This window comes from Ursus maritimus, unplaced genomic scaffold (genome assembly GCF_017311325.1).
Source record: "Ursus maritimus isolate PB19 unplaced genomic scaffold, ASM1731132v1 scaffold_23, whole genome shotgun sequence".
Classification (NCBI taxonomy): domain Eukaryota; kingdom Metazoa; phylum Chordata; class Mammalia; order Carnivora; family Ursidae; genus Ursus; species Ursus maritimus.
Genome location: NW_024424786.1, coordinates 41,363,765 through 41,377,507, shown reverse-complemented (window position 1 = coordinate 41,377,507; position 13,743 = coordinate 41,363,765). Strand labels below are relative to the sequence as shown.

The following is a 13,743-nucleotide window of genomic DNA, read 5'->3' as shown; positions in this document are numbered from 1 at the left end:
TTTTTAAGTCATCTCTACACCCAACGTGGGGCTTGAACTCACCACCCTGAGATCGAGAGTCACACGTTCCACCTACTGAGCCAGCCGGGTGCCCCAGGATACAGCACTGCTTTAAACTGACTACAGAACTAAATGTGAATAGTAAAAAACATTACTGTTAATAGAGGAAAATGTAGGAGAATATATTTGTGACTCAGGGAGGTAGAAAAGGACAGCTTATACAAAACTGCAAAAGCACAAACTTTAAAACAAAAATTAGATTCCATAAAAAACTAAGAATTTCTGTTCAATGAAGAGCACCATGGACAAAGTTAATAATTTGGTGGAACAACGGAAAATATTTAAAGAGATCAATGTCTAGAATGTATGAGAAAATCCTGCAAATCAACAACAAAGAGGAGATTGCAACCACTAAGAAAGTTGGGTAAAAGATATGAACAGGAAATTTAAAGAAGTACAAACCCAAAAAAACTAATATGAGGAGCTTCTTAAAATCACTAGTAATCAGAAAAACAAATTAAAACAACAGTGCTATATCACTTTATATCTATTAGACTAGCAGAAATTAGAAAACTGGACAATGTCCGACATTGGCGGTCACTGATATACAGGGCCCCTCATGTGCTGCAGGTGGGAGGGTAGACTGGTACGGTTTCTCCAGAGAACAACCTGGCACTACTTAGACAAGTTAGTACCACATATACCCTATGACCCAGCAACCTAGCAATTCCACCCTGGGTTTATATCCCCCCAAATTCCCACAGGGATCCAGTAGGGCACACATAATTACCATAATGATGTTAATTGTAACCTTGTTTATAATGGTGGGGAGTTGAAGGCAACATGAATGTCCTACACGTAGAGACAGATAGGTAAAATACGGTGGTTGCACGCTACGGTGTATTACCCACTGATTAGACAGTACACGGCAACGCAGGTGCTTGGTGAAAAAACTAAAACAATGAGCCATGCAACGCAATTTACATAAACATTTACATAATTTACCCAAATACACAATCGATGGACCTTGTTAAGATCCACGTTAAAAGAAACCAACTGCAAAAAAAAAAAAAAAAAAAAAAAAAAAGAAACCAACTGCAAAAAGACATTTGCGACAACCTATGGGAAATTTTAATATAAAGATTAGATAACATTAGCATAGTCTTAATGTTTTAATTAGAAGTAGATAGTGAAGTCCTTATAGACAAAATGACATATCTGGGATTTGCTTTTAAAAACTCCAGAACAAAAAAAAAGGTACAGGGATGCCTGGGTGGCTCAGTTGGTTAAGCGTTTGCCTTTGGCTCAGGTCATGATCTCAGGGTCCTGGGATCGAGTTCCACATTGGCTCCTTGCTCAGCAGGGAGCCTGCTTCTCCCTGTGCCTGCTGCTTCCCCTGTTTGTGTTCTTTTTCTCTCTGACAAATAAATAAAATCTTAAAAAAAAAAAAAAGTACAGGGGATAGATAAGGTCGGCAGAATGTTGATAACTATCAAAGCTGGGTCAAGAAAGCATCCATAAGAGTTCATTATAATATCCTCTATGCCTTTTTGAAAATTTCCACAATAAAACATTTTTTAAAATGGATAAAGCAAATGCACACTGGAAAGACATGTCTGGCAAGAACACAAAATAATACACATTAAACTCATTAGAATGGTTGCCTATGAGGGAAGGGGAAGTGAGATAAAAGGGAATAAAGAAGAGTAGGGAAATAGAAGAGGAGAGGCAGGTGGAAGGGTGCAGTCAGAGCTATGAGAAGGAACAGTATAAAAACACGGGAGAAAAGGATGGTGAACTAAATGAAAACTTCAGAGGGGTGAAAACTTACAAGGACATTAGTTTTGGTGATCTCAGAAAATTTGGGGACTTGGAAAAGGTGGACAGAACCCAAAACACAGTGTATGAAGGTGGGCAATAGCAGGTTCAGACTCTCCATTTGCAAAGCAGTCTGGTCTGGAACACAGGGAAGGAACCCAAGATAGAAAACATTCATAGTTAAAATGAGTGGAAGCTATTTCAGAAATGGGTAAGGAGGCCCCTTTACATGTTTTAAAAGTCTGAGTGTAGAGAGAAACTGGAAAAGACCAAGAGGAGGAGGGAAGGGGAGAGGTAGATAGAATTAGGTGGGAAAAATCATGAGTTGTATTAAAATTGGAAGGACAGTCCCTCTTCTGAAACGGCTGGGAAAAAGAATTCAGTGAAAGAAACATACCAAAGTAGCTGGGGAGGAGGAGGGAAGCCTGGGGGATTTGTGCCTGATGGTATCAGAAAAGCTTCTATGGAGGCACCACAATGAAGAATGGTGACTGCAACCACCCTGGCATGCTCCACTCAGAGATAAGCTGGATCCATCAATCTCCATAAACGTCTATTCTTTGTTCAAGGGTGACAGTGAGTAATCCACCTAATAGCTTCTCTTTTGCCACTAGGAGGCGCCCTTGGACCACAGCTGAATTTTGAATGCTAGAAAGTGCCGGGAGTCCCAGTTGCCTAGACCTCCAGCAGCTTGGTGTGGACTTGGAGACGCTTTCTCACCCCAGACCCCCGACCCGTCCCAAACAAGGAACTTCTCCGGGCCTCTGCACCAAGTATTCCTTTGGTGTATTCACCACGGACCAGGAACTGTGAAGGACACACAATTAGAGCTAATACTATAATTAGATAAAAACAGCCCACGTACATGCATGAGCAAACAAAATGTGACCGATAAACGTAGCCTGGATACAGTGCCTCTTAGAGCTATCCCAGCTCTGCCATCTTTGGTTCTGTTTCCTCACCAGTGAATAAAATGCTCGCAAGGAAAAATATTAAGTTATATTTAAAGCTCTACAAAAATTGACTACGTTTGCTTAAAATGTGGCTCTTCTGCGTCTCTAAAATGTTGACCCAAGCTACCAAACTGGCTGGCCGGGAGCCCGCTAAGAAAGCCCCCGTTTAGAGGACCCAGTGGGATAACCCTTTGTCATCAGCTACCCTCCCCCCGCCCCGCCCCAACTGGCCCAATAGCACGATCCATTGTGATGGTTAGCTACTCCCCGGGCTTCTGATTACACCAAGGTAGTGGTTGCGTCCAGAGCCCTTCTGACGCTTGAGCGCCAACCCTCCGCTTCCAGAGTGCTGATTGGCTAGCCGGGGCTGGGGGCGGGCTGACCTCCGGTCCGCAGCGTCGTCACCAGCTGGCCCCGCCCCCGCGTCGGGGCGGCTGGGAGCCTAGCCTGGGGCAATCATTTGTGTGCGGCCGCGGGATTGGTCGCCCGGCTCCCGCGAGGGGGAGGGGAAGGAGGCAGCGCGCACTCGCGCGTGCGTGAGCTGGCGCGCGAGAAAGGGCCCGGTCGCGCCGAGGCTCGAGCGGCCGTCGCCATTTTGTAGGGTTCTCTCTGACGCGGGAGCCGCCGCCACCGCCGCCGCCACCCGGAGGTGCGAGGGGGTCTTCTGGGTGTGTGGGGAGGTCGAGGGCGGGCCGGGCTGGGCTTCTGGTGGACGGTGCCAGCCCACGGTTTGGGTTTCTCTTGCTGCGGGAGGTCCGGGGAAGACAACGGGAGGAGGCGGGGCCGGGTCTTCGGAGGGGGCGGGGCAGGGGTCGGGTCGAGTCTTTGTTGGGGCGAAAGAGCTGGAGGTTGGGTCGCTGGGGGTCCGGGATTGGGGCCAAGGAAGCCTCTTTATTCTTAGAGTATCTTTGAAGGTAATACCGCACGGAGGAGAGGTACACCGATTTCCCTCCAAAACCTCGTTGCCAGGGACACTCGAGATATATGCTTCTTGCCCCCTTCTTGAGCTCTTCTCTTTCCTGCCCCCCAAAAAGAGTATTTTGAGACATAAAAGAGCCAGCCCTGTTATTTAAATGCTCATTTCACGGAGATGATAGACTGCAGTGCATGCTGACCCCGACCTGTTGGGGTGTCACACATATCTCACACTCATGTACAAACCTTTCCTCTCTATTAAGAAAAAAATAAGGAACGTTTATGAGAGGGTCTTGAATCTTAAAGGTACCAAGAATTTCTTTGGAGGATTAAACCAAAATGCAGTGCACTGAAATTTCCCACTCCACCCCTAACTTTTGGGAATCTTATTTCCTCCCTCCCAGGCTCTTGTCAGGATGGTGAAGCTGTTCATCGGAAACCTGCCCCGGGAGGCCACAGAGCAGGAGATCCGCTCACTCTTCGAGCAGTATGGGAAGGTGCTGGAATGTGACATCATTAAGAACTACGGCTTTGTGCACATAGAGGACAAGACGGCGGCCGAGGATGCCATACGCAACCTGCACCACTACAAGCTGCACGGGGTGAACATCAACGTGGAAGCCAGCAAGAATAAGAGCAAAGCCTCCACAAAGTTACATGTGGGCAACATCAGTCCCACCTGTACCAACCAGGAGCTTCGGGCCAAGTTTGAGGAGTATGGTCCAGTCATCGAATGTGACATCGTGAAAGATTATGCCTTCGTACACATGGAGCGGGCAGAGGACGCAGTGGAGGCCATCAGGGGCCTTGACAACACAGAGTTTCAAGGTGAACTGCTCTGGGGTCTGGGTGGCAGAACTGAGTAGTGGGGTCTCAGGTCAAGACAGAGACAAGAACATGGGACCAGGCGGCTGGCAGGGGGTGTCTTCCATTCTGTTTTAGCTGGATATACTAGAAAGATCGCACGTTTACCCTTCTTCACTACAGTTTACTCTTGGAGAAGCAAACACTCCCCTTTCAGATTTATTTGCTAGGATGTTCCTCAACAATTGTGTAGAGTCCCCCACTGGGTTACTTTGTCCCACAGCCTTCATTCGAGTGCTGTTGGAAGTTTAATCTTCCTGGGCAAATGAGTACCTCATGGGAGAAGGGAGGATAAGTCTGTGGATTACCTGCTGCTTTTGTTATGATCAGAAAGCCTTATGTTTGAGAATTTAAATGCTTAGGATTTATACTCGTTACGGCCTGGGGTGATAGGTTGTTGTGGGAAAGAGGAACAGAGACATCTAGAGGGATCCCTGTATTATAAATCTGGATGGTGAACCTGGATTTGGGGAAGTACCTTATGAGTGCTCAAATTTGTTCAGTCTGTGAACTATACAAGCAGGGTCCAAATCTATGCCATTGGACTATTCTCTTCCACCTACTATTATTTAATCCTAATGGGAAAAAAAAGAAAAATTTTAAAAAATACTAGGTTGAATGAGATGATGGTTCTGCTTCTGAAAGGTTCCAGTAAGGGTGTCATGAAGCATATTGTATAATTTTACAAATTATAAAGATACATAGGTTATCATTAATACCTCGAGGTTGTCTGAAGACTCTCCACTGTGCTGTCTAATATGGTAGCCCCTAGGCACATGTGGCTATTAAATAAATTTTAAATTTCAGTTTCTTTAGTTCTACTGCACACATTTAAAGCACTCAGAAGTCACATGAGGCTACTGGTGACCGTATTAGTGTAAATAGAGAACATTTCCATCATTATGGAAAGTTCTGTTGGGCAGCGCTGTTCTACAAGATTTCTGTTGACAGTGTCGTCTTGAGCCACACATTTACAGCCACTTCTCAGGTTCATAAGTTAACACCATTTTTTCTGAGTGCCACTAAAAGGTTTGTTGAGAAGTACTTAAGTGTCCTGCTAAACCTAGAAAATAGTGAGAAAAGAAATGGCAGAAGAGGAAAAGTTGACCAGAAAAGGGTAAGAAAGTTTGCAAATAGTGTAGATTGCAAATGGTGCGTCAGATCTCTCTGGTCTCGGCCAGTGGTGTCCTGGCCTTTAGCTCCTTTCTAAAGCATAGGGCAAAAGTCATAGATAACTTGCTACCACTAATGAGTTGTGTGACTTTGGACAAGTGTTTTAACCTCTCTGCGTTTCATTTTCCCCACTTATAAAATAGAATTAATGGTCCCTGCAGTACCTCCCTCACAGGATGCTAGTGAGGCTAGAATGAGGTAATAGATGTGAAAGTGTATTGACAGTAAGTCCTGTATGATGAGAGGTGAGTGGTGTTTGCAGCAATGAGTGGGTTTCCATTACGGTTAGAAGCTTATTTAAAATGTGTTAGTTAGCGTTCCTCACTTACCTATCTTATTTTCGTTTTTCTTTTATTATTTTGGAAGACTGTTGCACTTCAGACAGCTTTAAGAATATTCTTAATTATTTTTCACTTGATTGAAATGGGATCATGAATGGACAGTGTTAGGGGAAAATAGGAGTTCTGTCTTGACAGGTAACAAAATGTAAAAAGAATGCAATTAAAGTTGTGTCCAAACTCTGCAAAGATGTCATAGTAATGTCATACTGCATGTCTTTTTTTAACATACAATTGAATAGGGGCGCCTGGGTGGCGCAGTCGTTAAGCGTCTGCCTTCGGCTCAGGGCGTGATCCCGGCGTTATGGGATCAAGCCCCACATCAGGCTTCTCCGCTTGGAGCCTGCTTCTTCCTCTCCCACTCTCCCTGGGGGGTGTTCCCTCTCTCGCTGGCTGTCTCTATCTCTGTCAACTAAATAAATAAAATCTTTAAAAAAAAAAAAAAAAACATACAATTGAATAAAAGGATAAGAGCAAAAGCATGCATACAGAGGTCAGTTAATTGTGGGGAGTTGGCGTGGGAAGAGTGTGTGTTAATAAAGCAAGTTTAATTACTCTAGTAAGTGGATGTTTGAGTAACAGCGATCCAAGAAATTCTTTAAAATGTTATCACTGGAAAAGAAGAATCATTTGGTTTTCATGTTCTTAGCCTGTCCACTCTGGAGAAAGCACTCTACTCGGAGTTTTACATAAAGACATTTTTATAACCAGCTCTGTTTTCTTCCAGATGACCAGAGAGAGTTTAGCATGGGATAATATGTTGCAGTTTTACAGCAGATATCATCTAGATACCAATTTGTCACATTTGTCTATAAAGTCTTTTTGGTCAGCTCCTAATGAAGGTGGCCTCTGAAGAATGCCACTTTGAACGTCTTTTGAACGTTTATTAATAGTTGCTGTTTAGGCTTCTGCATTTATGACTTGTAAAAGGAAGCAGCAGAACCTGAGTTAACCTGGGTCTTTCCAGACCTGTGTCCTCTCCACAAGCAGCAGTGAACTGAGCCACCGTGGAGTTGGCGGAGTTTGCATTGGCAGACCCTACCTAAAAAAGCTGTTCCCAAGTAATATTCAAGCAACTGAATTGGGAATGATGTATAAGACGTCTGGTGTCTTGTTTTTCCCCATATGTAAACGAGCACTAAACTGGGGTGCTATTGTGGATCAGCTGTGCCCGCAGCCTTCTCTGGGTCCTGGCACATGATAGGAGTTCAGCACTTAGGACCTCAGGTTGCCCATCTCTCAGCATTTTAATAATCTTTTCTGTGCCAGCTTTCAAAAGAAGACACTTCTATTAGGCTCGTTTTCTGGGAAATGTTGGCAGCATATTTTAGTAACTTTTGGAGATCTCAGAAAATCTTTAAACTTTTGGCCTCTCCAAGTGCAGCAGAGTGGCAGAATTTAATCTTTCAATTTTCTTTTTGCCCTGGATCCATAAGGTAATAGAGAAGCACGGTATTTTTCAATTATAAGAACTTTAGGGGATTTAAATTAAAAGCCTAGTTACAACTTTTGGAAAGATTGGGGGGGAAAAACAATTATCACTTCTATTACAGATTTTTTAGTTCTAGTTAAAAAATTTTGTTTTCCTAAATCCTTTTCACAGTTGCTACAGAGGTAGATTATAAACATAGATGTTTATAAACTTACGAGTTCTCTCAATAAAACAGGAACGAAGATTGGATGTAGTTACAAATACCAAGGAAGAATCACTGGGTTTTATTTCTCAAACAAAACAAAACAAAAAAAACCACCAAACAAACAAAAACTGGGCCAGAATCTATAAAAGTAAAAAGCAAATTAAATTGATTTTTTTTTTAATGTACTTCTAAGTCTCTAAATTGGCTGCTTTTTATTGGCATGGTTATCTGACTTCAGAATGGGAACAGTTTGTGTCTATCACGCAGGTTAATGTCATCATGCATGTTTGAAAACTAACTTTTAGTCTTCCAGTCTAAATCATAGGGAACTCTACATTTGGGATATAAATTGGGGTAGAAAAATGTGTTTCTGTTCTAAGCAGTTAGCTCGTGGCCCTTAATAACTTCTAAGAATTAGAATGGGAGTATTTAAATCTCTGAAAACAATGGGTGGCTAAATGCTACAGAGAGTTATTGCCATTTGGTATCTGTTGACTGTCAGTGGTGATGGTGGATGCTGCCTATCTGCTGGCAGCTAGAAGTAAAAACCTGAGCACTTTTGTTTTTGCTAAAGAAGGGGTTTTAGGTTGGAGGTGGCAAATACTAGAAACTGGGGTGGTAGGAATCTTAGACATTAGGGAGAACTGCGTTTGACTAAAGTGATATTACTGCACTAACCCGCTCCCCTCTCAGGGTCAGTGCATGGCGCTGTTCTGGCTGCCGTCCTGAATCGGGCTGTTTCCAACAGGATGGTGGAGCACGAGGCCTCCTATCGCATAGCTTCATCCAGAACAAGGTCTGTTAAAGAGAGAGCGACTTGCTGATCATGGAGGGGGGATTTGTTCTGAGCAGCCCTTAAGAGTGATGTGAAACCCCTGTTCTCTGCATCTGTAGTGGCTGCCTTCTGGCTAAATTTGACAAATACTGACTTGATCTCCAAAGTCTTAGGCAGTTTGGGACTAAATACTGCCAAGAATATTCCTTTCCCTTTCCTCAAACTGCTTTTAAAGACCTTGGATGATTTCATCAGTAAGGGTCCCTGGGCTTGGTCGTACCCAAGCCCAGGGCAAAGATTGTTTCTTCTCTCAGCTGTTCGTAGTGCTGGCCATTTCCTGGAAGAATGGATGTTGCTTGTTTGTATGGGTGCCCAGAGGCTTTTAGGCAAATGCTGCATTTTTCTAACAAGTAGATATCCCCTATGAAGAAATGTAAGCTACCTGGCGGGATGAAATGCGGAATTGCATGGGAACACACTGTCCCTAAGAAACCAGTACTGCTTCAATATCTAATTCTTGCTGTTGAGAGACCTTGGTCAAGGTTTCTTTCCCACAGTAGGCATGGATTCGTCCTTGCCGAAAAACACGGGGCTAGGGTTGGAATCTGGAGGGTCGCATAACTCCTAGAGGTACTGAGGTGAAGCAGGTATGATTTGTGTATCCAACATAGCCTTCTGGTGACACCTGCAAAAATGGCTGGAGGAAACAAGATGGACAGAAGATTGCCATGGTTTTTAAGCTACAGTAAATGCTGAGGCCTTATATTGCCCTGAGTAAATCAGTGAGAGGTTGGTAAGATGCTTTTCAGATCTGGCATAACTGAGGTTGTTGGTTATTTGATTTGGAAGAATTGGCAGGTCTTAAATCGTTACAGTTCTTAACAGTGGTACGTGGAAAATTTAGCAGTTTCTGTGTTGGGGGCCAGGGGAAAAGAAGGGAAAGTTGTGGACACAGAAGCAGGGACTCCGGCTACCTGATATAAGAAAGTATTGACTTGGTGTCTGAGGACTCACATTTTCTAGCTCTCATCGGTATGAAAACTTCAACTTCTTTTGGAGGGGATTGCTGAAACAGGGTCTCAGGAGCGTGTGTATGTATGTGTGTCTTACGCCAACTAGTTTACTTGCATTTGGGGGAGGATTAAAGAATGTCAGTGAGTTATAATAAGTCTTCTTACATCTATTTCCTCAAGGCAAAAGAATGCACGTGCAGTTGTCCACCAGCCGGCTTCGGACTGCCCCTGGGATGGGAGACCAGAGCGGCTGCTATCGGTGTGGAAAAGAGGGGCACTGGTCCAAAGAGTGCCCAGTAGATCGTACAGGTCGTGTGGCGGACTTTACCGAGCAGTATAATGAACAGTACGGAGCAGTGCGCACGCCTTACACCATGGGCTACGGGGAATCCATGTATTACAACGATGCATACGGAGCCCTCGACTACTATAAGCGTTACCGGGTCCGCTCTTACGAGGCAGTGGCAGCGGCAGCGGCAGCCTCTGCCTACAACTACGCGGAGCAGACCATGTCCCATCTGCCTCAAGTCCAGAGCACAGCTGTGACCAGTCACCTCAACTCCACTTCTGTTGATCCCTACGACAGACACCTGTTGCCGAACTCAGGTGCTGCTGCCACTTCGGCTGCTATGGCTGCTGCCGCTGCCAACACTTCCTCCTATTACGGAAGGGACAGGAGCCCCCTGCGTCGTGCTGCAGCTGTGCTCCCCACAGTTGGAGAGGGCTACGGTTATGGGCCAGAGAGTGAGCTGTCTCAGGCTTCAGCAGCTGCACGGAATTCTCTGTATGACATGGCCCGGTATGAGCGGGAGCAGTATGCGGACCGAGCGCGGTACTCAGCCTTTTAAAAACGAGGTGAGAGTGGGGTCGGTGTGGTTAAGAGACACTAGTTTCCTTGAAAGAGATCTGTGCTCCATAGAGGTGGCTAACGCCACCTGTTGGTTTGCTGTTAGGACAGTATCCAAGAGATATAAATTAACATATCAATCTTAATTTATTTCTCTAGCTTAGGCCAGAGGTTCACTTGGCCTGTTGAAGTTTTTTAGTGTATGACTCCAACCAGCTTGTTCCTTCAGAGAGAACAACAGTAAACTCAGTTAGTGAGAATATTATTTAATCAAGTATAAGCAGTCTGGGTTACAGAAACATAGTTCAGAGAACATTGCTGAGTGCTCTCTTTGTACAGTACAGCATTTAATCTATACAAAAAGCCTTTAAGATATTTTCTCTTTTACAGAGAAGGTAACGAAGGCTCGGAGAGGTTAAATACTTTGCCTGAAGTCATCTGATAATTGAGAGGTAGTCAGAATTCAGACTTAGCCGTGGTGGACTGCAAAACTACTCTCCCCACTAGAAACGTCACTGCGGTGTAAGCGGAAGAGTACAGGTTCAGGAGTTAATAATGAATGTCACAGTGAGAATTTTAACTACAACTTTAGACTTCTCACTTGCTAATATAACTACTACTTAGGTCATTAGTTTTTAGCAGAGGAAACTCTTCTAATATCCTAGATCTGTAAGCCAGATAAAGTCCTATAAGCTTTAGGTGTTTAGTTCTAAGACCCTTGAAAGCAAAATGTTTTGGTGCCACCGTCCCACGGAGTCCTTTCCTTATTAGTAATCCAGAGAACCTTATTCTGCATGAGCACTTGAAGCCATGTATCTGCACAGCCTGGTTCTGTCAGAGCCCCAACACTTCTCATTTTTTTCTAGCAATTTTGTTTTTGGTTTTTGTTCAAGAGGAACACATAAGGGTCTAGATAAAACAGGTAATTTCTGAATGTGTATAAGATCCCACTGGTGGTACCCTCAGAAATTTAATTTTTCATACTTCAGAAAAGGTATACCAAAGATGTTGGAATGGCAAGAATAATTAGTAGGATGATCTAGATAAATTTCAGCTGAGTGGAAATGGCAGCGTGACAGCTTTCTGTTCTCCTGGTTTTCCTTGTACCTTGAAATCGAGCATCACTTGAATAGGAAGCCTCCTCAAGAAGCTAAATGGAATTTCCAGGGTTCCGAACTTATCCTGTTGGTATATATGTGTAGAAGAAAACAAAGCAATAGGAATTTGCCCTTTTATGTAGTGAGAAGCAAACAGTGGTTTGAACCTGTGATACATTATATCCTGTATGAGCGTGACAAGACTGGGGTCTCCTGAGACCATCGTGTAGCAGTCTGTGTGCATGAAGTGCCTCATCTTACAGCTCGTGTAGTTCGCCCTCATTTTTACTTTTAATGCGGCTGGATCTGCCACGAAATGGGATATTTCTCTAAAGGTGGTATCATCTATCAGATAACTTCTGTTTTTCTCAAATGTGTTTTATAGTTAAATTAATATACTGTAGTCTTTAAAAGGATATCGCTAAGGTATTTTAAAGTGAATTTTGACTGCAAGCAGTGGTTGTTCAACTAACCTCTTTTTAGTGATGACTTTTAAAGAAACTTACCTTCCAGGTGTGAACCTCAAATGGACTGAATAACCCTGAGTTGGTTGCAGTCCCAGGAGCCTGATGTTAATGAGGCTGCCAGGATGAAATACTCCAGAACTGTTGGGGATCTGAATTTGGGTCTCACCCTAGCAGAACTGATTCAAGAACGTCACAACTTTTGAAGTCGGTTGGTACAGATCAAGACCAAGATTTGGCCCTTTGTCTGTAATAAGTAGAGGAACTTGGTGTGAGTTAACTTCTTTTTTCCCCCAGCCATTGGTGTCTGGAGTTCCCATCATCAGTGGAAGAATTAGAGAATTTTAGGATTTCTTCTTTTGATTTGGTAAGGGAGATTTGACCAAGTAGGGGAACTACTGGAGTTATGGCTCTAAATCTGTGACAGTATGACATGTCGGTGTGTTGGAGGGTGAATGAACTGTTCCTTGATACCCTCTGTGATTGTCATTTCTGAAAACTTGTTTACTCTGAAAGAATAAAATGAAACAAATTTAGAGTAGTGCAGTTGGCCATATTTGAGATCTTGGCATCATCTGCTGCTCTGGACACAAAAACTAAATTACGGTTTTTGATAGTATCTGTGGATGCCCTTTTTGTTGCAGTGACAGTAGCCTTGTGTCACAGAGGTTGTCTTGCCTAAAAGATGGATTAGAAAATGAGAAAGATATATTTTACCACTAACACAGCAGTCTTCCAGATAGATTGCTTCTTATTCTATAAATAGCTATAAGTAGATTCCTTGGTAATTACACGGGATGTAAGTTTGATCCGGTCTGACTTGGTTTTGTTTTGTTCTTTGTTCTTTTCCCCCTGGAATACAGGACGGGACCAGGGCCCTTGTACTCGGAGCCAAGCTGCTCTCCAGGCATTGTGTAAGCCTCTTGTGTTGTGCTCTCTTTCAGGTAGGATAATTGCGGACTGAACCCTCGGGCTGCGGTCATATATGAGAACTTGCTCCGCGCGGTCCCCTTTGCCGGGATGTTTCCATTGCTTCATGTTTCAGTAAACAAAGGAGTTTGTGACCAACTATGTTTTCTTTCTTAATTTAATTCTTCTAAGTTGACTTTTCTTTCCTCCTGATACTAGTCTCTGTAGCCTTTCACTCTGTTCCTTATATTCTCAGCCTCTGAGCAGCCCTAGGTAAGGATTATGCTGGCATCCCCTTTTTCCTGTACAGTGGAACCCCTCTTATCTTGCTTTCCTTAGGAATTGAACCCTTCTCCCTGTCTACCCGCAACATCTCCTTTCCCTTTAAAATGACCATGTAGTGGCAAGCGACCTTTTACTCTTCTTTGTTAGCTCTGGACTCTAACATTGAAGCTAATCTTCTGAAACTGCTAGGACCATTGGGGTCTTGGGGGTGGGGGTTGTTGTTTTGTTTGTTTTGTTTTTTTATGTCTGACCTGTGATCGTGGTACAGCATTAGCTGAAATTTAGCCTTGTTTTACTCCACTCCTCCCACTTTTTTTTTTTTTTTAATATTTTGACAAATAAACGTTTCTAACACTTAAGTACCTTTTTTGTTTGTGTTGACTGTTATTTACCAGCAGTAACTTCTGGCTTGTTCTTAGTTGTGCTGAAACTCTAAAATTTGAATGAGTAGATGCCGGAAATTTAGATGTAGAAGGAAGGATTTAGTGCGGTCTAAGTAATAGGCCTCAATAACGGGTAGAGAAAAGTTACCCAGCATTTTGACATTGATAAGTATGCTACTGCTCGTGGCTGGGTTCCTTCTTTCTAAATAACCAGAGCTACTCTTTCCACTTTACAGCCTAGCAAACCCAGGTTAGAACCCCTGTATCAGGAA

General features: G+C 43.6%; 1 protein-coding gene across 8 annotated transcripts; it reads left to right on the top strand.

The window, feature by feature from the left end:
• The first annotated feature begins 3,265 nt into the window (after window positions 1-3,265).
• Window positions 3,266-13,443, top strand: LOC103679500 (RNA-binding protein 4B). 8 transcript variants are annotated; one of them, XR_005837175.1, is made up of 6 exons: window positions 3,266-3,420; window positions 4,091-4,514; window positions 9,667-10,341; window positions 11,944-12,105; window positions 12,192-12,261; window positions 12,758-13,443. XR_005837175.1 is itself a non-coding variant. In XM_040639473.1 (4 exons), the coding sequence occupies exons 2-3, from the start codon at window positions 4,103-4,105 to the stop codon at window positions 10,332-10,334; spliced, it is 1,080 nt and encodes a 359-aa protein (XP_040495407.1). In that variant the 5' UTR covers window positions 3,266-3,420; window positions 4,091-4,102; the 3' UTR covers window positions 10,335-10,341; window positions 12,839-13,443. The 8 variants fall into 8 exon arrangements, 2 of the variants coding, with proteins under 2 accessions (XP_040495407.1, XP_040495405.1); XR_005837176.1 differs by lacking the exon at window positions 12,192-12,261 and having other exon boundaries at window positions 12,839-13,443; XR_005837174.1 differs by lacking the exon at window positions 12,192-12,261.
• Window positions 13,444-13,743: the final 300 nt, after the last annotated feature.

Bases quoted from the DNA above. Each gene is read 5' to 3' on its own strand.
- LOC103679500 (XM_040639473.1), top strand. From the start codon at position 4,103: ATGGTGAAGCTGTTCATCGGAAACCTGCCCCGGGAGGCCACAGAGCAG. The intron at 4,515-9,666 runs GTGAACTGCTCT...TATTTCCTCAAG, and splicing joins TGACAACACAGAGTTTCAAG to GCAAAAGAATGCACGTGCAG.